Here is a 23894-nt window from a genome sequence, read left to right as displayed (position 1 = left end):
TGTAATTAAATCCCACCTTTCTTGCTTTCTTTCTTTCTTTTTTTGCCCATTCAGCAAAGGGACAACAAATGAAGGACTAATAAACATATATTTAATTTGCTTTGCATGCTAATGTAGGACTTAATCTTGAATTCTGATCATACTGATGCAAGCTAGTTGGTGGTGTTATGATTTCTACTTGTCAACAATTACAGAACTATGGTCTGGGCTGGTTTCTTATAATTGCCTTCTGTCTGTATTCTAATTCTGTGAAGTTGGTGTCACGGTAACATTTTTATTATTAGGTCTTTCCTGGCTGTGAGACGTTCCCCGTCAAAAGGAGACCCCTCAGGCATTCACCTGTGTGTGTGTGTGTGTGTGTGTGTGTGTGCGCGCGCCAGCAGATAGTAGCAAAACTCACACCACACCTCTACCTGACGTCTGTGGTTACACAGGGAGATCCCGCCCTCGTTGCTCAGACTCAATTTCTATTGGACGGTGTGAGTGAGCGACTGATGCCAGTGTGGAGCACCTGGTAGTCAGTCATCGGTGGGTTCTCCGTGGAGCTGCGCACAGTGAACCGACTGCACAGCAATGCGGACGAAAAAGGGGACAAACGAGGGGAATAGTCCGGTTTTCTCTAACAGCCCGGTGGGTCGGGGCTTTGCTTGGTCGTAAGGCAGAATTTCTCCGGGATCTCGTCTCCAAACCCGCACGGAAAAGGACATTAACTGGCTCGGAAGCAGCTCCGGGGCGGATAATTTCCCGACTAAACCCACAGTCGTACTCCCAGCCCCGATCGTGTGGAATAATCAGCTAAAAGAATGATTGCCTGAATATTTTTATACAGTCTTGTAGCCCTTTTTTTGCCAGCACCGCTTCTCGTTTTTTACAGACTCGCTATGGTGGACTCCCCTACCATGAAGAAGACTTTTGTGGTCCCAGACATAAAGCCATTGGATTTGTATGACTGTACTAAAGCAAAAATATGCGCGAGTGTCGGATGGTTGTTGGCAAAGTCCTACGGCAGTGCAGGTGGGTTTGAGCTGAGGCTACAGGCCTGGTGAGTTGTGATGTTGTTCAGAGAGGTCGTGTGAAGACCACCATCCTTTTGTTGTCCAGCAAAATGTTTATATTCTGCTCAGAAGTGTAGCGAAAAGCACATGCATGTAGGGGAACTGCAGTCTGTGTGTAGCTCAGCGATTTTCAGCACAAAGAGCATCATATGAAAGGGGGACCGTGCACGCGATGCATTTTTTTTTTTTTGACACATGTCATTTGTCCTCACTCAATGTGTAGTCACATTTTCTAGGTACGTGTGTGTCAGAGAAGCGGGCCTCCTCCCTAGGCCTTATCATGCTAACCCATTTTGTCGTATTTCTAGCCGCCAGGCTTCAGTCACAAATTGCAGGTTGCTGGATATGTTTTTAATCCGGTTACACAGACATGGCACATGGGGCGTAGATGATTTCCAGTCCCATTCTTCACTATCGGCGATGACAGCCAGCAGCAGCCAATGTGAACACCGCTTTCTCCCGCAATTCATAACCAGGAAAGCGGAGCTGTGTGCTCATCGTGCACTGAGTGAATAGACCTGTAATTCCATCGCAGTTTGTGAAGGGGGTTCCTTTCAATAACCTTGGCCAACACACCTCAAGAGGCACTTGGTGAGGAACCATCCAGCCTCTGATTCAAAGCACACCCACCTAAGAAAATAATGCTGCATGGGGAATACGTGTCATAAGACATAGTTTTGCCTTTGGACAGCGTCAGCTCTGACCCTGAGGTGATAACAAGTCTCTTCTTTGTCCTGAAGTCCTATCTGGTGAAGATACCACAGCAGTCCTGTTTGAGAAAGGCTGGATGGCCCCATTTCATTTCATAGTAACTTTACCAGAAGAGGACACTCTGTAGTCTAAAGGCAGGGCATTGTTTTTCAAGCAGTCCTGGGCATATTTACTAAAATAACACAAGACAAAAACAAAACAAACCTTGTCATTCCTGTAATGTGCATGTAAATAAATACTCAAGAGGTTGATGGTCAAGGATTTAATGTTAGACTTCGCTCAGTTTCGGCTGGAAAGGGGAGTGGGGTGAACTCTATTTTACTTTAACAACATGGAGTGTGTGTTACACAATCCTAGGCAGGCCGTGGGACCAGGACCATAGGCTGCTGCAGCCTCTGCGTGCTCTGTTTAGCACCTCAACCACGCCCTCTGGTCAAAGTCACTCTCCACGCCAACCTACAGGAAAAGGACCAAGACTGTGTTGATGTGTAGTTTTTGTCCTAATCAACTCAGCTGCCTTACTGTTTTCTGCCAAGTCAAGGTGACATCATCAAGTCCCTTCCCAAAAGCTCAGCTGGGTAGAGCAGCAGATAGCACAGCAGGAGCCAGAGCGGGTCATCTGGGACTCAGCACTTCCAGGTCAATAAACTTAATAATGACAATAGGCGACATTTTTAATCTCTGAGTCGGCGCAATACAAAATGGACTTTCACATGGACGACACAATGCACGTATCTCGGGTCTTAATTTAGACATAACAATTTCAAAAGGTTAGATGGTAAGGTTTTGGGAGCTTGCAACGGTCTAATGACATAAACAAGCTAAATTGAAAAGGATCTCTATAGGAGAAGAAGTGCACAGAATACATTTTAGACAAACCTCCTGCAGGGTTTTTGCCCTGATTTTCACCACAACCAAAGATACAGTGTCTTGTAAAAATCAGCAATTTATAACATCCCTAAACTTAACAGTTTGAAACATAATGCCTAAACCATGTCAGATTCTCTGAATGCTAAAGAAAAGAGCTGCAGCAATTAGTTTTCTGCTTCCTTCAGCCAATGAAACACAGAACCATCCACCATACATTATGGGTGTTCCTCATAGACTCTGCTTGATCCGCCCAGTCATTATGTCTGGGCTTTCATCATAACATTATTGAGAACCAGCATATAATCTCATTACATGTTCTAATACACTAGTTAGTACTGGTTTCTTTATGTCATAGATGTTATTTTTGGCACATATAGGCCTATTCATATTATTATGTTATTCATATTATTATTGTATTGGGCTGCATTTATTTTAAGACTGTCATGATAGATGTTCGGTGGCTCAGTGCCGGGTCGGTGTCTTATGATCTTTTGTTATACCTTGACGTATGATTTATGTGTAATGTTTTCCATCAAGTTGAAAGAAAGTTGTTTGGCAAGCATGCAGTGTATGAGCTGCACTTTAAGTTGTTGTGACAGATGACTTGAAAGATCATTTGAAGTTGACGTAAAATAATTGGTGTCTTTACACTGGAATGAGACCAGAAACTCTTGATTCACCAGTTTGTAGGGCTGGGAGAAACTCTCTCATATAAACTGACATGTTCAAAGGGATGATTTTGTTTTTCAGTTTTCTTTGAGCCCAAGCTACTGATGTAATTTGTGCGTGTTTGTAATCTATCTGTAAACAGCTTAAATACCACTTATGAAACAACCTATGGCCCAGCTTAAACATTCCCTGTTTTGGTCATCAGTCTCTTTGATATCCTCTCCTGATTTGTGTATTTATTTTTCTGTAGTACACCAAACCACCTTGTACCTGCATGTGCCCGAACATGTGTTTCTTTAGCATGGTAGCTTCACCTAGCTACAAAGCTCCTCCTGGATCACATTTAAATCCTCTTGGAATGATTACTCATCCTCTCCCAATCATTTGTAACTATGGTGAGTCAACAAGGGACAAGGACCTGAGGAGGATGTAGCCTTGTTATTATTATTTAGTCAAGCTGTAGGAAGTCCTGTTCGTGTACAGTATGAAACTCGACTTGGCTAAACCCTTTGGTACAGTTACTGAGTTACACCGTGTGTTTCAAGATGATGTGATAGTCAATTGTAAGAGAAGTCATTTGCAACACCACGCAGGCCAATGTAAGATAAAGAAAAATATGCGAAGATCTGGTTCTCAGTTGGCTTCTAAGTTGACAACGCTACTGCAAGGAGGATACTGGCCAGAACAAATACATCCTGCACGCTTTGTCACTCTTCTATCCAGTGTTGTCCCATTAGTCTCTTAAGCACCCACAACGTAATCACACTCTCTCTACAGGATGTGATTCTGTTTGTGCACTGGCCCTTTAATGCAATTTAAAGCTACTGTGCTTATGTCATACTAGAGCGCTGTCTGCGGAGACATGTTACAGGATACACAGGGCTGTCAGGGATGGCATAAGTGGACCTGTCAGTGTATAGGGACATGAGATAGACCTCGCGTAGTGCTTGAAGTGTGCTTTTGTTCCCTATGAGAACATGCTGTAAGAAGTTGGTTCGTTGATCAAATATGTTAATTTGCATGCATATACATACTGCTGGCTGTTGAAACATGCTGAAATTAGACAACATTATTACTGTAAATAGAATGGTACAGTCTTAGCACATAGACAGGTCTACTGGCAACCTCTTCCAGTCTTGTCTAAGCTGTAGTGTTTATGTTGGCATTAGTATTTTGCTCAGAACTAGTGGTCACATGTGGGGTAGGGTGTTAACATCGCCCCTCTCACCACTGCTACATTTGGGGGCAATGAAACAGTACCTGCTTTGTTCTGAAAAAGAGAGTGGATAATCATCTGTGTTTTATCCTTTCCACCGCATGATGTAGACGTTTATAGCTCAGTTTTTAGGGTTTAGAAGTCATTGCTCACAGACTTATCAAAACGTGTAAGAGATTTTCATGTGGTAAAAAAATTTATCGGCAAACAAAATGTTTGATGGGGCCGGTATGCGCTGATGCACATGACCTCAGGGTGGAAATGTCTAATCTGTCTGAACTTGATTCTGTGTCAGGGGTCCTGAAGAGTTCCAGTGGCCTAATCCAGCAGGTTTTGCAAACTGTTGCGCTGTGTTATTAATAGAGAGACTTACTTAATGTTCACTGTTACTGTGACAACCTTCTTGAAATCCAACTCTGATTGTTCCACTTGCATGTAAAGTGAGAAGGGGTGGGTGGTGGGGGTCTTGCCTAACCCCTTTTCCCCAGAAGGAGCCAGTTAGCTTTAAATGGTGGCATCTTTCAATCAACCTTTGGATGTGCTTATGTTGCTCTGTCTGTTGATTACTGTCCGACATGTGTGGAAATGTCTGTGACATGACCAGCGCACTAACTCGATCAGTCATTGAAGTAGAAGGACACATGACTCCAGTTATCAGCAGGCTATCGAGCAATGCAGGTTAGTACAGATAGGAGCTAACGCAGCTGAACTTACTGCTGCCCCAGTGGAAATCTCCACCCGTTCCACTATACTTTTCAATAGTTAATCCAGTTTCACATGATTAAATATTGCGCATACCAATCGATCACTGAACTGGTGCTGTGGTCTTTCTCTGTCTGTTGTTTTGTGATAATAACATCAATGTGACGCTGCTGTCGAGAAAATCAGTTTTCTCCTTGTCAGGAGGATAAGAGGTCAGGGTCAGCTGCGGGACAGGGCACCTGCAGGTGGTTACGGATTAAGTCTCTTGGTCAGAATCTCCTCAGTAGATGGTAAATGCTTGCTTAACCCTTTCTACTTGATGAGCAAGCTGCCTGCTCACCCGCAGGCATGATGTCTTACTCAGAGCAGTAGATAAGCACTGACCTCATGACCTGTGAAAGTGACAGAGAGGCTGTTGCTCCAGTTTATGCAAACACACAAGCTTGTGTTTTTAATGTAAATATTTCCTAGAGGTCTGTTGATGTCAACATTGTGGAGGCATCACATTCCTCTGTGCTTGGGCAAAGCTGCGCTTAAAGCTGCCAACTACTCTTTATGCTCCTTATTCATTTCAGTTTTTTAACATTAGGTGTGTGTTTTGTCCAGAGATTGTTGCTGTTTTTAATGTTCAGGTTCATAGTTTTGGAACATTACGGATGGATTTGCAACCTGTGCCGTATGTGTTTCTGTGGCATGCTGTATGTGACACAAAAAGTCTTCATGGTGAGACTGTCTCACAGGCAAATCAAGCTCATATCGATCTCGCTCATCTCACTCAGTTGTGGCATTTGCATTCTGCTTTGCCTTCTGGGGTAGTTTTTCTTTCTTTCTTTTTTTTTTTTTTTTTACACGTCATCGTGGGAAGACTTTTTTTTTCTTCTTCACTAAGGTGTGCATTTTGGTTGGTGTATCACAGTGTTTACAGTTTTACAGTGAGCATTGTAGTTTTGGCACGCTGGAGTATTTTTACAACAAAATGGACCATGTGGCGTGACTAACAATATTGTCTGACAGCTATAGTCATCACGATGTGAGAGTGAGAGACAGAGAACAGGGCATTGTCCAATCTGAAGCTGGGCGTTTTGTTTTGTCTGATGTCAGTGGATCCATTACACGACTTTATAATGATATACAACAACACGGTGACACCTCCCTTGTAATAACCTCTGTGTTTCTCTGTTAGGCACAAACTTAGACACTCATAAGTTTCTCCTTTCTCTTTTCAGGCAGACTGCTGGTATTTTCAGCTTGTCAACCTTTTTCCCGATGGCCCTTTAAAACAGTGAGAGGCTTATTCCAGTATGTTTGCAAAGAGACACAGGCTATTGAGTTTGCTGCTGGTTTGGTCTGGATGCAGAGAAACCAGTTTCACAGAGGGTGTGTCAAGTGTATGTTTTTAGGGAAGCGTTTGCTGTGATCTTATTTACAGAAGGACCAGTTAGAACAGATTCTTTAACAATATTCAGCTAGCCACTCATTGTACTACATGTTGCCTTCCTACACTTTCTCTGAGTTGAGTTGGTAGTTTTGAGGTCGCAGGTTCTGATTTGGTTTCTGGTTTGTACTACTGAGGTCATCTCTGTGAAGATCTGAAAGAGATGTTCCCTGAAGTTTTGGGTAAAAATGAGGCAAGGGGTTTAAAAAGAAGGAAGAAATGAGCGACAGTCTCGTAATCTGAAGATGCCAACCTCTGAGATCCTCATGCCCCACTGACCTTGATGCTTGCTCTGCTCTACTCACTCGTGTGATTATAGCTCCAGGGTATACACCAGCTGTCTTAATCTGCCACCAAACCTGGCTGAAAGCAGCTTTCCAAGCCAGCAACAGCACTCCAGATGATCTTTGACTGAAGACAAGAAGGGACTGCTAATGAGAATGATCTCCCTCAATATATTGTTTATTAAACTTTGCAACCAGTTCTGTAGTAGCACCACTGCTGCAGGAACTTATCTAACTGTGCCTGTATGTTTTGTCTCTTGGTAGAAAATGTCCCTGCAGAGCTGCGTGACCCCTTCTACTGTGACCAGTATGAGCAGGAGCACCTTAAACCACCAGTCACGCGCCTGCTGCAGTCCTCGGAGCTCTACTGCCGCACCTACAGCATATTACTGGGGGGCACTGAAGCTGCGGCGCAGCCCAAAGACAACAGTGCCCTTTTGCAGCTCCTCACTCAGAGAGGCATCGTCTCCAAAGATCAGAACACACCAGTGACTGATGCAGACCTCCGGCACAAACCCATCAAAATGGTAATGTTATGTTTTGGTTATGGGAAACAGTAACCACATAGGTGATGACCCCACACCAGTCTGGCATGCAATTTTGTGGGCAGTGGCCTGCATGGATTGACCCATAACTGGGTAGAAACTGCTTTCTCTATCACCCAGAAGAGTGAATATCTCCTCCTGTGGAACCAGATGCTATTGTTGATATAGGTGCTTGTATATGCTTTGATTCTAGGGATTAAAGGACATCAAAAAGACCCCCACTCATTCAACCCCACTCCCCTCCCCCTATGCTGCCCCCAGCTGATCCTAGAGGATGAGTGGATCCAGCTGCTAGGACTAGGGCGGTTATGGTGACACGACTGCTTTAATTCCAGGGTGTGAGAGGGAGGGAGAGTCTGGATTCAATAGATGGTCCAGATCAGTTGCAAAACAATGGCTAAACAGTTCTGGTGAAACTTTAGATACTGTGTTGAGAGAATACTCTGGGCTGACTCACTGAGTTAAAGCAAGAGAAACTGGTTTGTCCTCTTAGCCCTTGACAATGGATCTCTCATTCTCTGTCTATTTAGTACGCGCATGATATAGTCCTAAATTCTTCATCCTGAAAACCTGCAGATAACTAAGTTCATTTTCAAATAAGGAATCATAATAGTCTCAAAGAGGAGGGATGCTTTACAGTTTAATTGAACATTTATTCCCTTTCTGCCTCTGCTGACACAACAGGAATTCGCTTCAACTCAATTTTGAAGTATCCTTTCAAAACCTCCCTCTAGACAGATTATGAACTTACTCAAAAACTGCCCTTCTCCCAACTGCCTTTATTGAGATCCCATTTAGCTTCCACAAACTGGTTGCCAGTCCACTTGTGGGTCCATACAAAACAAGAACATTTAAAAAAAAAAAAAACCCCCATTAAAGTCACATAGTGTCAACAAAAAAGCACAGTACAAGTCAAATACAAAGATAAGAAATCAAATGAACAGGCTTAACACATTAAACTGCAAATAGTAACAACCCACAGTGGAAATACACAAAATCCTCTATGTGCATGTTCACCTAGGTGCACATACACATACAAGTGCACCATGTGCTGTTTTTTTGAAAGCTCAGTTGGACTCTCCAGGGACCTGTATGGATGGTGTCGTTGTTAGGTGAAAGCTGTTTGTCTGCTGGCTACTGCAGCAGGTGTGGCACTGCTGGTGCTCTTGTGATTGTTAGCTTGATTGTATGCTTGAAAAGGTGTGCATGCAGCTGTGACAATTCTAACCTAAACGGCTTAGAAATTGTGTGACCATTAGCAGTGTAGGCCTGGTGGTATGAGAATTTCAATGTAGGTTAATGTAATATTGTAGTGTAGCTATATCTAGTATGACAACATGAATGTAAATAATTACTGGCAAAGTTGTTCTTTGTAACCTGACAGATTGGTTGTTGTGGACAGATGATGATGAAAGACACAGTACATGAAGAAAACTGGTTGGGACAGAGTGGAAAAGGTTCCTGTAACGAGAATTTCCTCTCTATTACTAGTTTGTCATATCCTGTACTACCTCTTCTTCCACACGTCATAATCTAACTATGCAAGTCTTAGTATCTATTTCAGTGTTATTCCATCCATTTCAGTAATTTTCAGTACTGTTATTTTCATGGGAGTTGGTTTAGTGTTTTGCTAAAATCCACAGCCTAAAGCATGTCACATGTACCCTCCCCTTGCATCAAATTTGAGGTCATATTACAACTAGGAGTCTATGTAGGACCACTGTTTGGTTTCTGACTATTCAAAACCTGTGGTGACAGATGTGCCATTTTGCACCAAAGCATCTAATGGCAAAAATATCCTAAAAAAAAAAAAGTAGTTAAAGTGATAATGGCTACAATGTTATCATCATCATTATCACTACTACAATGGTCTAATGACACAGTAGGTCTCTTTCATGCATGGTGTTGCTGTAATTTGTGCGTGTATGGATTTGTCTGTTTGCGTGCGTCTTAGTTCTGGGTGCTACGTCCTGGCCAACCCATGGAAAATCTCCAGTGTAAATCCTAATCATTAAACTCTTATTTTGGCTGTTAATATTAATGCTGCATTTGCTGTTTGCTGCTTTGGCATAGGAGACTTCCAGTCTCTGCTTGGCCCAAGGCAGCTCTCTGAGGTTGTCTGCTGCTGACTGACACTGTAGCTACAGTGTGGCAAGCAAAGAAAGTGGGTCATGCTGCAGCAGCATTAGAAGGATGGAGCATCAATGTGGGTCTTGGCCAGTAAACGGCTTTGGAGCAGCAGCAATCTGCTGCAGCACTGCTGTATATTAAAGCTTCACATGTCTGTGTCAAATAAGAGGATAGCATATAATTCATGCACACAAAAGTATGTTGAGTCATGCGTGTTGCTGACAAATTAACACTACTGCCAGTTAATCTGCCAAGCTGTGTACTGCAGATGACTTTTCACTTTGTTGTTGATGCATCGCACATGTTACATCTTTGCTGTGTTGTGAAATTTGGCTCATGTATAAATCCAGGGATACAGGTTGACCCTTAACCCGTAAAGACGCTGGTACTGGCTTTGGTTGCTGCACCAGCATCAGTACGGAGTGCCAGTGAGCTGCTCCTTATAGAGCTTCATAGTCTATGCTATTATCAAAGTAGGGCAAAAACAGACACATTATAGTTCACTTATAATTATTCTCCTCATCAAGCTGTATGCTGCTGCTACAGGATGAAGAAGCACATGCTGTTTGTCTTTGCTTCTAGACAAATACTTAGAAAATGATGGTGTGACCTGTGTGATCTGGGACAAGTGGAAAGTGAGCCCCCCTTTCCACTGAATTGTATGTAATATGAGCGGGTCCAGTCTAAAATGAAATAATTTGACAAAATGATCTCAGAAAATGAGGTGAGACGTATTTATTTACTTCGTCAACAAAGCTTTAAACCTGAAGAAAAATTAGCTACATTGATTTGCGTAATTCAGCGCCTAGATGGGTTTTAAGGAATCAGCTTTTGCCCTACTTTGCAAGTGTGTGCAGAGGCTGGCATGAAGGCCTTAAAGCAGTCAGTCATTGGCACTGTCCCTGCGAACCAAGCTAGCACCAGCGTCTTTACAGGCCAGGGTTATCCTGAAAGAAACACTTTGTAGATGGCACATCCTGAGCAGTGGAGCCACCAGCTGCTGAAACTGTGTGTGTTTGCGCGCATGTGTGAGTGCGCTTGTGTGTATGTGTGCCCTACTGGTAACTGTCCTTCTGGTGGTGGCCCAACCCAGATTAGAGATAATCTGCAATGCAGACTGAACGTCATCATCCACGATTGGATGACACGCCAGAGATGACCACTGACTCACCATGGACCTAACATGTCTCACAACATCAAACTAATTTGCTACATTTGTTGTAGGTTGAGACCGTAGAATCTAATCAGGATTACCCATTGCAAATAAACCGTACTCTTGAGTAAATAACTGAATACATAACTACTACTTTTATTAAACTGGTGATTGGAGCATTTGTTCCCACAGTGACAAAGCAAGTCATGTAGCCATAATGCAGCTAACCCTCTTCCTGGTCCCCTGTTGGTTTTAGATAGGCACTGACACTTTGTCTTAAATCATACTGCTGTGTTGGCAGGTTTCTGCTCAAGTGAGCATCAGTCAGGAGCTTAGTTGAAAATAGAAGTGGCAGACTATCAGAAACACTAACCATCATCTTACACCGTTTATTCAGCTTTGGGCCTGATGAGAAACTAATGTGGAGTAGTAATTAAAACTTATCTGCCGTGTGTTGATAAGTTTTGTTGTAAAGCTGTTCTACAGTGGTTTTCCTTGTTTAAGCATACAGTTCGTGTAAATATCAGTGGTCATATATCCATGTGCTTTGAGAGACCCTCCTGTCTAAAATCCCCTGCTGGGCCCCAGACCTGCCTGATCCCCCTGTTTGTCTCCCCCTCAGTATGCACCAGGGAGGGTAGGGGGATGGGGTTAAGTCATATTTCAGACATAATCAGATTTTGCCCTCATTGTAATCTCACTTAATGATCCACAAGATGCCTTTGCATTCTTTGTTGGACTCAGTTATTGACATGATTATGCAAGCAGCTTTGCCAAATAGAGCCAGAAAGATTTCATGTTGATGGGCTTAATTGATGAAGTATTAATTTTTCCTCTCTCTGTTACATCGGTTTGAGCGCTGCTAACTGTTTGCTGGCTGGATGTTTCCAAGCAGAGAGCCGGTGCTAAGCCAGGGGCACGGAGCAATGCTGTGGTCAGGCCTGTGTTGAGATGCATTGTGGGTCAGCTGGTTGGTTGTTATGGTGATCTGGCAGGCTCTGTGCTGGGTGTTCATGAGTTGCTCCTCTCTCCCCTCTCATTAAGCAGACTTGTGATTTAGCTTAGTGAGCTCTTATGGGTCTGCAACGGGAAATCCACTTACAACCCCTTCTTCCCCTTTCATTCTGCTGTTTTTCTCATGAATTAACCTCCTCTCATTCATATGAGTAACTACTGTACAGCATGACAACACAGATGGCCACTTTCACAAGGTCTGACATTCTTTCTTTTTCATCTCCTCTCATTGCCTCTCCTTTTCTCTGCGTCACCCTGTCTCCTTTCACACTGTGACAATAGCTCCAACCTATGATTATGCTTTGTGGCTAAATGCAAAAATATGTACTACCTTAAATCACTTTATTTTTGTATGCACAAGTGTTGAAACATAGCTACTGGCAGAATTTAGCAGGTCTCAAGTATGCAGGAACAAAATGGTTGAAATTAAAGCCACAATATTTTCTCAATATTAATATACACTCAGCGGACACTGTACACTTGTAAAGTCTAATGCAATCCAATATAATAGCTCATTCATAAATTTTACCTAATAATAATGTTATTTTTTTATTGGCACTGCCATATAGGTATTAATTTATTTTGGACAACAGAATTTTTGCAAATACAATATATTCATAGTATAAAAGTTGATGTGATGTAAATTAAATTGTGTCCAGTCCTACTGTGTTTCAGTTATCCCTGCTAATGGTGCTCTGAATCAGTCAGACTGTGGCTAACCCTGAGTCGCCCCAGTCCCTTTTATCAGGCCATTTGTCCCCTCTTGTACTGCAGACATTTCCACTGAACAGACAAGTCATGTCACAGACACACAAGCAGCAGCTCTAGTCTTGGCAACAGTGTCGGGAGGGCAGGCCTGCCAGGGCCACACAGCTCCCAGTGACTTACTGCAGCACATCCAGAGAGCTGGGCCCAATGCTATCTGACAAGCCTTTGCTGGCATAGCCCTCCCTGCCTGCCCCAGCACCGGGTCTGCCCAGGTCAGCACTTTACATCAGGGTTGAGTAGGCAGACATGCAGACAGGGCTCATGCACGCAGCTGGACTGCCACCAGCCCCCATCTGGGGCAACGTAAGAGGTTAGAGGAGGAATGTCTGGCCCCTAAAGTGGAATTTGTAAGCAGTGAAAGGGAACAGGCACTGATTTGCACAGATTAGGCTCAAAACTGAAGATTGGAGATTGAAGGAGTGGTCCCATGACAGGAATGTGTTGTTTGCGACCTGTCTGTCTTCTCTGTTGGTCAGAATTCATTATTTTAACAAGGAGTTTGTTGCAATTAGCTACAGTATATCAAGGAGAGAGGGGCTCCAGTACCACTGCAGTACTGACATTTTTAATGACCTGTGGTCCTGTTGAGGCTTTCTAAAACTTGAAAGATGTTTGTTTACCAGCTACTGTGATCACCTTAATAGTTGCACAAAAGTGAAACTGAACAAAAGACAGGAGTGCTTTATTTATTATGAATAAACCCTAGAGTTCATTTATTTGCCGATTGTCTGTATGAATTAAATGCACTTGAAATAGTTCAAATATCTGAATCATTTACAGTGATCTGTTTTAGGTTTAGACACACAAAGCACTGTCCATGGTACAAACAGAGCACAACTTCTAATGAGCTAACAGGTTTATAGAGTTAAGGCACTCTCTCTGACTGAGCTGATAATGTTGGTGGTGTGTTTTAATGGGCTCTAGCCGTTAGAAAGGACTCTGTATTGGCCTCTCAAGTATAAGGAAATGCACTTATGTCTGTTGGATACAGATGCTTGGGAATATCAAATATGTGTAAGCAAGAGAAATAATGTTTGATTGTTGTACTTCTGTAGTCGTGTAGTTGTGTACTTCAATTACATTGTCTGACAAAAACACTTTCATGTACGAAAACTGGAGGAAAGTCGTGGAACACCTGTTTCTTACAGAGAATGCGCTTCATTGTTGTGCTTCCTGGTGATCTAGTTACAGCACCTCATTTTATCCTGTAGTCTATTGCACATGACTCATACAGCAATATTTCACTGCGCAATAGGAAAGGGAAGCATGCTGGAGAGAAGGCAAATAAAGGTAAAGCAGCTGAGGAATGACAGTCCTGGAACACACGTGTTAGTAGTACAGGTCCATTGCCTATTTAATGATTGTTTAAACATAGGTCCAAAGTTCACGCACATCCACTGCTGTGTGTTTACTTGCTTAAACCTCTTGTCCTGCTTTCTGCTGACTCACAGCTGGCTTCTGGTGACCTCTAGAGGATGCTGCTGGTAATTAATTGTAATGCTGCCGCAGTTAGAGGTGATCTATGATCTGCAGTGAGCAGTGCCCTGCTAAAACTGTGGAAATGTCAGTGCAAGGCATTGTTGTGTTAGCTGTAATTGATTGATGCTGTCAGGACTCTCTGGCTTTCGTTGTGAATTGTCACATCTCTGACAGTTCCTCTTGCTTCTCCCATGTGATTGGTGCAGAGTGCTCACCTGGCAGTGATTGATTCCCTGATGGCCGTGGGAGCCATGGAGACAGTGACTGCGGTGAAGACATGTGGTTCTGCTGAGCTACTGGGTGGAGTTTCCAGCTGGGAGGATGCTCTGCTTCACTGGGTTAATGTGGTAAGGAGGAAGCCAAAGAAAAACAATGCTTGTGTCAAGCACACGTCTTTACTATCTTGTTCAGATGTTTATCTTCCTAAGACCTCTGTTGAAGATGATCCAGTGTCTGTTTAGCTGCAGAACTAAGGATGCTGTAATTCTTTAACCCACGATGCCAGAAACATGACAAGAAATAGATTATTGAAGATATGTAATCTGTGCGTGTCGACTGCTTTGTCTTGTTTGCATGCTTGCAGTTAAACCAGAAGCTCAGAGAACATACTGAAGGATCCCAGAATGACACGTCTCAGGCCATCACAGAGCCCCAACCTGTACAACCCTCTGTAAGTACTGCATTACAAATCCAGTGTATTTCTATTCCTTGGCACACATCATTATATCCAAGCACACATGCTAATCTGTGTAGGATTATGCACTCAGTGCTATAAAAAAGCACCCAAAGTGCTTTGTATCAAGCTCACATTGTTAGTCCTGCACATGTAGGCCTTTACCCGTTCATACTGGTTTGCACTATAAAACTAAGGGTAGCTTCATTGCTTTGTCAACAAGGTTGTCTTGTCATTTCAGGAAACTACCGTCATCACAACCCTTTCCTTAGTTTGTCTAGTTCTTCCACTGTAGGCTTAATACCTCTCCTTGTACTCCTGTTCTCCATTTCCCTGTCTGTCTCTATTTCCTGTCCCTCCTCCTCTCTGACAGTGTCCTACTCGCTGGTACTGGAAACTTGTTCCTGTAAGTTCCCTCCTTTCCTCTGCTCCCTCCCCCTGTCCCTCCATCCCTCAAGTGTCTTCATCAAATTTATCAGCACTTGTCTGAAAGTCAGGTGTGTTTTTTTTCCCCATATGCTGGTGTGGGAATGCTAGTGTGCATCACAACCTAGCTTGCATTAAATTGCATGTCACAGCATAGATGTCTTAGGGCGGGGCAGGACAGGGACGCAAAAGGCATTGTTTGTTGGCACATGAGTGGTGCATGAATCACAGTCAGTACTCAAGCAGGCCTTCAAACTGCCATGTACAACCTGTTCCTCTGGTGTGCAAGACAGAGGTGTGTTTTTGTACTTGAATGGCTATGGGGGTTAACAGTGACAGGCCTGTTTTCAGCTGGTTCCTGCTGACAGCGGACTGTTTGTCTCTATACTATAGTCGTAGGCTACCTGAAACATTGTTTTTTTTCTCTCTCTTGCCTCCTGAGACCCTCACTTGTCCCACTTTCTCCTGACAAATCCTTCCTTCTTTCTGCTCTGATTAAATCACTCCTTTTGTATCTGCCATTTGTTCATCTAGGCTCTCTCGTGCACACGTTAGCATGACTTTTATTTGTCCTTTCTTCTTATATTCATACTCCTTTGTAACAGTTTATGTTATGCATCACAGTGCATATAGAATATCTAACCGTGTTTGGAAAACCTTGCTTTTGATGAAGGTTTCAACATTAACTGATATGACATATATTTTACATACAAACATTAACAAAGTACCATTAAGGTTACTCAGCAGAATTTGATTGTTGTATTTGTTGTTTTTGTTGTTTTTAGCTCCGCTACAGGAAGGATAAAATTCAGTCCAAACAAAAGCCTATCTTTCCAGTGGTGAATGAAGTCAAAGACTTGTCCAGTGGTTGTGCTGTTGCTGCGGTCATTCATTACTATTGTCCTGGCCTGCTAAGACTTGAAGGTACCAACAAACCACTAACAGTTATTTAGTACTGGTAATATTTATATATATGCCATTTTAACACTTTTTTTCATCTCTCTGTAAGATGTTTGCATGAAGGAGTCCATGTCTGTAGCAGACAGCCTGTACAACCTGCAGTTCATCCGAGAATTCTGTGACAGCTGTCTGAAGAGCTGCTGTCATGTGGCACTGGAGGACATGCTGTACACACCACAGGAGCTTCAGGTACTTACATTCACATTCCTGATCATTAATCATCTGATTGACACATTAACAAAAGTATTGAGTGCCTTATTTGTTTTGTGTGAACTTAGCTCAACTTGCTGAGCTTCCTAGCAGAACTGCTTTGCTGGTTTGAAGTACGAAGGCCGGAATTTGTTCAGCCAATAGACACATTAGGTAAGTGTTGCCAATTTTGTGGTCCTGTTTAATAAAGTGTAATCACAATATTGAACATCTGTTACGGAGTCTTATCGGGGTTTTTCTTTTTTTGTTAGATGGATCTACACCAGTAACACCAAGTAGCTTGAGTGGTAACAGGTACAAAGCTCTCTGAATATGATTTTGCGGTAGTCTGACATTTTTTGGATGAATCACTTGTTTGAACTGAAAAGTTGTTTTTCTACCTTACAGTACCTCCCCTTCTATCTTCAAGAAGCCTTTCCTCCCCATCTCCTCTCCTGCGTCAGGTAAGATTAAGACTGTCTTGTCATCATTACATCAAGCTACAGTTTCTTGTGTCTTTTTCTATCATTTTACAATGTGGTTCACCCATTTCCCCCAGTCCTTGTTTTTGTGTCTTTTAGATGTGTCTTGTGACAACTTATTGTACATATTTTTTCCTCTTATTGGTGTATTGCTTGGTTGTTTTGTGCATCCCTGTGTGGTGTGCATGCCTTTACATGTCTGTGTGTGTCCCATTGTACTCAGGATCTTTGACTCAGTCTACCTCAATGTCTCATATAGAAGGAGTTGGAAAGACATGGAGCAAGAAACCTCTCAGGTAGGACCTACACATTCAGTAAAATTTAAACACTGTGTTTTTACTTATTTTTATTGTTCTTATACTCGCTTTTTTTTTTTTTCCTTATAGCCGCCCCTTGTCAGCAGTATCCTTCAGCATTCCTTTTGGCCTGGACAGTGATGTGGACATTGTGATGGGCAACCCTGTGATAACCCGCTCTGTGAGCTCAGACCAACTCAACCCAACAGGCCAAAATATGACCCGGGTGCCCTACACCCCTCCTGAAGACCTCAGCCATTTACTCAGCAAATCACCAGGCCCTAACGGTCCACAGAGAGCTTCTTGGGCCACCCAGACTCCCAGTATCCCAAGGTTGGCAGAGGAGAATGGCCTTGCAGCAAGTGAAACGGGAGAGCTGCCCACCATTGAAGAGGCTCTACAAATTATCCACAACGAGAGCAAGATGGAGCCTCGTTTACACCCTGATGGTGCTCCTGATGGCTTCTACCTCCATTCTCCTGATGACCCTGCTAGCTCCAGACATAACTTGCCGAACTTAGCACCCATCAGCTGCTCTGCCCCTACACGCTCAGGAATGATATACCGCCCCACAGGAGAGTCCAGGGAGCCCACTCGCACCAGAAACACCTCTGAATGTTCACGAGACGATGACTCAGTCTTGAGAGATGGCAGCGTTGACTCAGATGCATCAGAAGACCTGCCAAAGGCCCAGTCCACTCCAACCACACCGGCTGCTGGTGCACACTCTACAAGAGGCCATGGCAAAGAGATGTCTGACAGTGGTGTGAAGATGACCAGCTTTGCAGAACGCAAAAAGAAGCAAGCAATGGATTCTCCCAAAGCCTGCGACCCCACTTCTCCTCCGATGACAACGTGGGCCCAGAAGTCCGAAGAAAGCCCCAGCAAGAGCCCACAACTCAATAATGAGATGTCAGAGCTGGGGGTTCGGCTTGAAGAAAAGCGCAAGGCTATTGAAGCCCAGAAAAAACGCATTGAGGCCATTTTTGCAAAACACCGGCAAAGATTGGGGAAGAGTGCCTTTTTGCAGTTAAAGAAGGAGCAGCGTGAGGGCGAAGCCGAAGGGGAAGGTGGGGATGGCCAGGTCAGCACCTCATCCACCGAAGAAGACCTCTCTCGTTTGACACTGGAAGAAAGGCTGGCTCGAATGGAAGAGGAAGAGCAGCAGGACCAAGATGAACAGCGCCTCTCAGTGGAGGATGAGGGTAATGTCAAGGGAGGACTCAAAAAGGAAGCCAGTCATTTTAAAGAAAAGGCAGGTACACCGGGAGAGCGCTCTGGGACACCCAGTGAGAAAATGGTAGCTCCCCTAGGGGACTATAACAATGCTGTGTCCAAGCTGACTGCAGCACTTAGCTCCCTGCAAAATGACATGCAGCGGCTGACTGAGCAGCAGAACCAGCTAATCAAGAAGAAAGCTTCAACTTCGAGCAACAAATCCTGGGTCATTCCAGCCAGCCCTAAAACCTCCACCCCAGCCCCTGCTCCTGCACGCGTGTCGCGAGAATCAACCCGAGATTTAAATTCAGCGTCCTCCTCTCCCTCGCCATCCCGCAAAATCACAAACCACACCACTCCTCCTAAATCTCCTCAAGTCCATCGTAGAGCCCAATCTGTGCCCCCTAAAAGCCCTAGACACCACCAACACAGTCGTCCCTTGGATGTTAAGGTCCCAACCCTATCGAGGGTCATCGCTCCACCTCAAAACGTGGACCGCATTCCCCACCTTCGTCGCGTAAATCCCTGGCAATCCCAAGTCCAGACTTCATCCTCATTCTCCATTGGTGACTCTGACAGCCTAGTTGAGCTGCACTCATCTGGTCCAACTCCTGTTCCCACACCTACTCTGACCCCAGTACCAACTCCTACCCTGACTTCTCGTCCTGCTGTAGATGATGCTCTATCAGAAGTTGGCTCCAATGACGATCATAGTATATTCAGCATGGACCTGGAGGCTGGGCCCTCACACGGTCCTTTGGCTAAGAAGGAAGGGCTTGCAGCTGGGGGCTGCAGCTCTGGGGCCCCATCAGAGTGCTCCTTTGAGAGTGATGCCCCTGCGGGGATGTTGAATGGCAAACGCAGTAGCCTGATAGAGATCTCGCTGTCTGCTCTGCAAGGAGATTTGGAGGATGATGTACAAGTACCCGACGCTTTCTCTGACTCAATGAGTGAGCGAACAGAGCCGGAGATGAAAGGAGGGGTTGGTTTCTTTTTCAAGGTAGGTGGCTGATTGTTATTACTGTATGCACCATTCTAAAAATGCAGTTTTTGTAAGGCATTTATACCTTTTTACTTCTGTCTTTGTTATAAGGATGACAAGGAGCGACCAGAGGATGAGATGGCCCAGCGAAGAGCAGCTTTGCTGGAAAAACAGCAGAAGAGAGCAGAAGAGATGAAAAGACGCAAACTTGAGCAGGAAAAAGAAAAAGAATCAAAGTGAGACCCTTTTTATTCAAGTACCTGTATTCATATTGGAATTAAGATTGTTGCATTGAATATCTTGCATTAAATTGTTCAGGTTTGTAAAGTTTTACGATTACTGTGGTCAGGTTTTTGCACCATATTACTGATGTAAACATCATCAGATATATGCTGGATTTATTGTCCTGTGTTAAAAGAGTGAAACAATTGTCATCATTACTTGTTGGAAGTAGTGTCACACATTGAAAGTCCTACACATTATCGTTCTGTCCTTTTAGTAAGCCTCAGTGGATGATCATCGAGGGCTGGGGTAATAAGAGCGAAGACAGACCCCAGACCCCAGGCACCCCTCCAGCATCAAGCACCCCACCAGTCGAGGGGACTCCCCAGCGCAGAGGAGACTTCACTAGGCAGGAGTATGAGAGGAGACAGCAGCTGAAGATCATGGAAGACTTGGACAAGGTGCTGAGGCAGAAGCCCACCACGGTTCGTGGTGTCAAGAAGCAGAGACCCAAGACTGTGTTCAGAGATGACTCTGTCCTCTCTCATAGCCCTGTCAAGGGTTTCATGGGTAAATAGTTCTACTGTTTGCCCACACTGGTATTGGTCTTTGTATGCTGTCTTTCTACACTCACATGTATTTGGTTTCTCAATATGATTTATTTTCCTCCTTGTAGGCACCAAGCTGAACAAGGTGTACTCCCACTCAACTATGAACCTGTCCTCTATGGCTAATGACTCTGGAGGCTTGTCTGTCAGGAAGTCTCCCAGGTAACCTGCACGGTGACGATGGCTTGTGTTTACTTAAGAAACACTTGGGAAGTGGGAGACATGTAATTTGGTCTAAAACAGTGTCAAGGTTATACTATAATAAAGTAGAGCTGTACAACATATTGATATAATAACAATATCATTATATGAGATTATCTGTGATTCAGTGGAGTAAAATAAACAATTATTAACTCTGTGATTATTACCATTATTTTATTGTTGATCATCTTTCAAAATTTGTCTGTAAATATTTTCTGTCAGCACCATTGCCATCCCTAAAATATTGTCAAAATATTAATGTGTGTATAATTGTATACCAACTACAGGCCTTGTGGTAGCTCTTATCAGTGCTATCAGGGTAAAGGGTACATGTAACATGTACACACAATCTCAAGGTCAAGAACTGACTTTCCTCACTAACTCTTTTTTTTCCCTCTAGCCGTTCACACTCTCCCTCCCGGCTAATGTCACCAAGACGAATGAGTGCTCAGAATGGAGAGAAGGACTGGGAGAATGGCTCCACTATCTCCTCCCCTGCCTCAATCCCAGAATACACAGGTCAGTGATATATTCCAAACAAAAGGTTCTAAAAAATGAATCCAGTGAGCATTGTTTTCTTGGATTAATGACATTTGAAATGCCATGTTTTGCAGGACCAAAGCTGTACAAGGAGCCTAGCTTTAAGTCCAACAAGTTCATCATCCATAATGCTATCACTCGCTGCTGCCTGGCCGGCAAGGTCAATGAACCACAGAAAAACAAGATTGTAGAGGTAAGCCATGCTGCTGTGTCAGAGTCCAACAAAGAGGTCCACACTAAACTGGGTTACAAGTGACTGTGATGTCAGTTGTCAGCTGCTCTTACCCTTGTGTTTTTTTCTTTCTCCCTGTCTCTTTCTCTTCAGGAAATGGAGAAGAGCACGGCCAACCACTTCCTCATCCTCTTCAGAGATACCAGCTGCCAATTCAGAGCAGTTTACACCATGAATCCTGAAACTGAGGAGATGGTACGGCTCACTGGCATTGGCCCTCGGGTCATCACACCTGAGATGGTTGAGTCCATTTACAAGTACAGCTCTGACCGCAAGCAGTTCACTGTCATCCCGTCCAAAACCATGTCCATGAGTGTTGACGCCTTCACTATACCCGGTCACTTTTGGCAAAAGCGCCCAGGAACTCCGAAGAAGCTTGGCACCCCCAAATAAAGACCTACTCAAAATGGGTGTTACAATTCAGGGAACCAACTCCCAACTTGACTCTTATTGTCCTCTACTTTGGCCATTGAGGCACTTGAGTTTGTTTATTACAGAGTTACACTAGCAGTGGACAGCATGACTGGTTTTGGCCAGCTATCAACCTGGACACCAAGAACAATCCAGTCAACTCTACATGCCAAGAGAAAGGGCCAATCACTCACACATTCAGCCAATGTAGTTACAATAGTTCCTCTCTTGAGAGCTTCTGATTGGCTCTGCCTGGTCAACCTAGATTGTAAAATGTAATGCAACCGATTCTGTCGGGATGAAGAATTTTCTTTACCTTGCACCCTGCCTCCTCATGCCTTGCCTTACCCTGCCCCTGGAGTCATTTTTGAGACTCTTAGGTAAGAAAAAGAGGGGACAACCACACTGCCTTTGCCCTCACAACAGTATTTCGGGCCAGAGTAGTTCCCACCCCTCTCATGTCTGCTTGCTTTTCCTTTTGCTGCCTTTTCTTCTTCCAGGGCTCACTCTCTCTCCAGTCTACTGAGATAAGTTGCTCAGCTCTCAGTTCTGATAGGAGATCTCAGCTGAAAATGAATAGCAGGTAACGCTGCTCTCATATGAATGTAGGACACACACACTTAAACCACTCATTTCCATTCAGGGGTGTTTTCACTGGTTGGTCAGGACCAGAAAAAAGTGGGTGATTCCTCTGTGGGCTCCACTGGTAGTTGCTACTGTGGTTGTCATTGGACTTGCACATCTAGAAACTGCCTGTGCCCCCATAGTTTGTGTATTCCACTCCATTCCAACTCTCCTTCAGCTGTAGACATCTGGATGTTTTTTTTATACTGTTTTGACATGTTTGACATGCTGGACAAATCGGCCTTTGAGAGCTGAAAGAAGAATGAAATTCATGTGACTTTATTTCCTCTTAACTTGGCTTTATCATTTTCAACGTGATGAATTGAAATGTTATCTGAGCTTACCTTGAAAAACAATACTGGAAACATGAAGGAGGGCTTTATCATGTTTATCATTACTTGGATGCAGCTCTGTGTGAAAATGATAATCAATGCTGATTTAATATATGCTGAATGCTGATTACTTTGATTTTTTTTGACAATGATTTGTAAAAAAGTAAGTTGACCTTTGTAAGCTACGAATAAGCTAGCCTGCTGCTTAAGCATTAGTGAGATGTATGTTTGAGATGAAAATGAGTGAATGAGAATGAACAGAAATTGTCAAACAGCTGAAAATGGCTGAAACCTTTTGTCTAGGGATTAATAAATCCTTTAGGTCACTAGGAGTCTGTTTCTTGTTAAATGATTCCCTGTTTGTGTGCCCTGGCATGTAAACAGTAGGTTTCTTAATGAAGGATCATTCCGGACTGTAACAGCCCTCATCTCCCCCACAAAGTCTCGAGAGACTCCTTCATGCATAACTGGGGGAATGTAAAACGCTGAGCTGTTTTTTGGTTTTTTTTTGCCAGTGTGTCCATGCAATTGGGGGAAAAAAAACATTCAACCCTGCAATTGCTTGTGATCAGGTCAATATCACCACAAACTCTGTGGGAAGTTGGCCTTCCTCCCTTCCTTTGCAGTCTTTAGCACTACAGCAGCTGCCACGGTGCAGCTGTCTTCTTTGAAATCACTGACTGCCTCCAACAAATGTGTTGTTTGAATGAGATTCCAATAGTGATGTGAAAAAATGTCAAGGAGCATTTAGGAAAAATGGTAAGATGATTGATTAAAAGTGTGAGTGGAGGAGTGCATATGGAATTAGTGGATGTTTGTATTTATGTGTTTGTAAAGAGTAGTATGTGGTAGTTAAACACTATATTTTGATTCTGTGCAATTCTCCCCTAGGAACCCCCACGTCACCCTGAGGTGTATTTATTTGGTTTGCATTAGATGGTGCATTTGATGTTTAGTTTCAGGTTCTACTTATGTCTCTTTTGGTTAAGGTGGTAAATCACTCATTCATTTCATAGAAGTTGTCATAACATTCATGTTGTTTTCTTTCTCTTTTGTTATCAAATCTGTGCCAGCACATTATGTATGTTCATTTCATAAATTGACTATCCTTGGCAACTGGACCAGACAAATAAAAATCCTTCTTTTAAATCACCGCCATCTATATTTTTTCATTCCCATGTTTATTTCCCCGCTTGGATTTTCATTGTTTTATGTTATCAGAACTTTGAATGGGTGCAGTTGATATTAGTTAGTGCCACGAGTCGATAGGTGGAGGCAAAATCTTGCTGCTGAAACGGTGAAGCTGCAGAAAAGAGCTTTTCAGGCAGACACTGAAACAGTGACAGTGGCATGTTAAAATGTTGGTACAGACGCTTGAGTTAATTTAGTCATGGGTTATTCAGTACACAGGCATATCAAAAAAAAAAACCAAAACATTTCTTTATTTGATGATGCACTTTTCCTTTT

The 23894-nt window shown here is 43.4% G+C and overlaps 1 protein-coding gene across 5 annotated transcripts; it reads left to right on the top strand.

The window, feature by feature from the left end:
- The first annotated feature begins 524 nt into the window (after positions 1-524).
- Positions 525-23579, top strand: camsap3 (calmodulin regulated spectrin-associated protein family, member 3). 5 transcript variants are annotated; one of them, XM_076751915.1, is made up of 18 exons: positions 525-1014; positions 7207-7469; positions 14238-14378; positions 14615-14701; positions 15078-15110; positions 15916-16054; positions 16140-16279; positions 16369-16453; positions 16552-16594; positions 16688-16743; positions 17024-17057; positions 17148-19275; positions 19369-19493; positions 19757-20049; positions 20156-20249; positions 20689-20807; positions 20903-21021; positions 21154-23579. In XM_076751915.1, exons 1-18 carry the CDS (start codon positions 882-884, stop codon positions 21451-21453), a joined length of 4332 nt encoding a protein of 1443 aa, XP_076608030.1. In that variant the 5' UTR covers positions 525-881; the 3' UTR covers positions 21454-23579. The 5 variants fall into 5 exon arrangements, with proteins under 5 accessions (XP_076608030.1, XP_076608029.1, XP_076608026.1 ...); XM_076751914.1 differs by having other exon boundaries at positions 17021-17057; XM_076751911.1 differs by having other exon boundaries at positions 16985-17057.
- The last annotated feature ends 315 nt before the right edge of the window (positions 23580-23894 follow it).

The sequence above is a fragment of the Chaetodon auriga genome, chromosome 16 (genome assembly GCF_051107435.1).
Source record: "Chaetodon auriga isolate fChaAug3 chromosome 16, fChaAug3.hap1, whole genome shotgun sequence".
Classification (NCBI taxonomy): Eukaryota; Metazoa; Chordata; class Actinopteri; order Chaetodontiformes; family Chaetodontidae; genus Chaetodon; species Chaetodon auriga.
The sequence above is the reverse complement of the archived record's forward strand: the minus strand, read 5'-3'. Positions and strand labels throughout refer to the sequence as shown.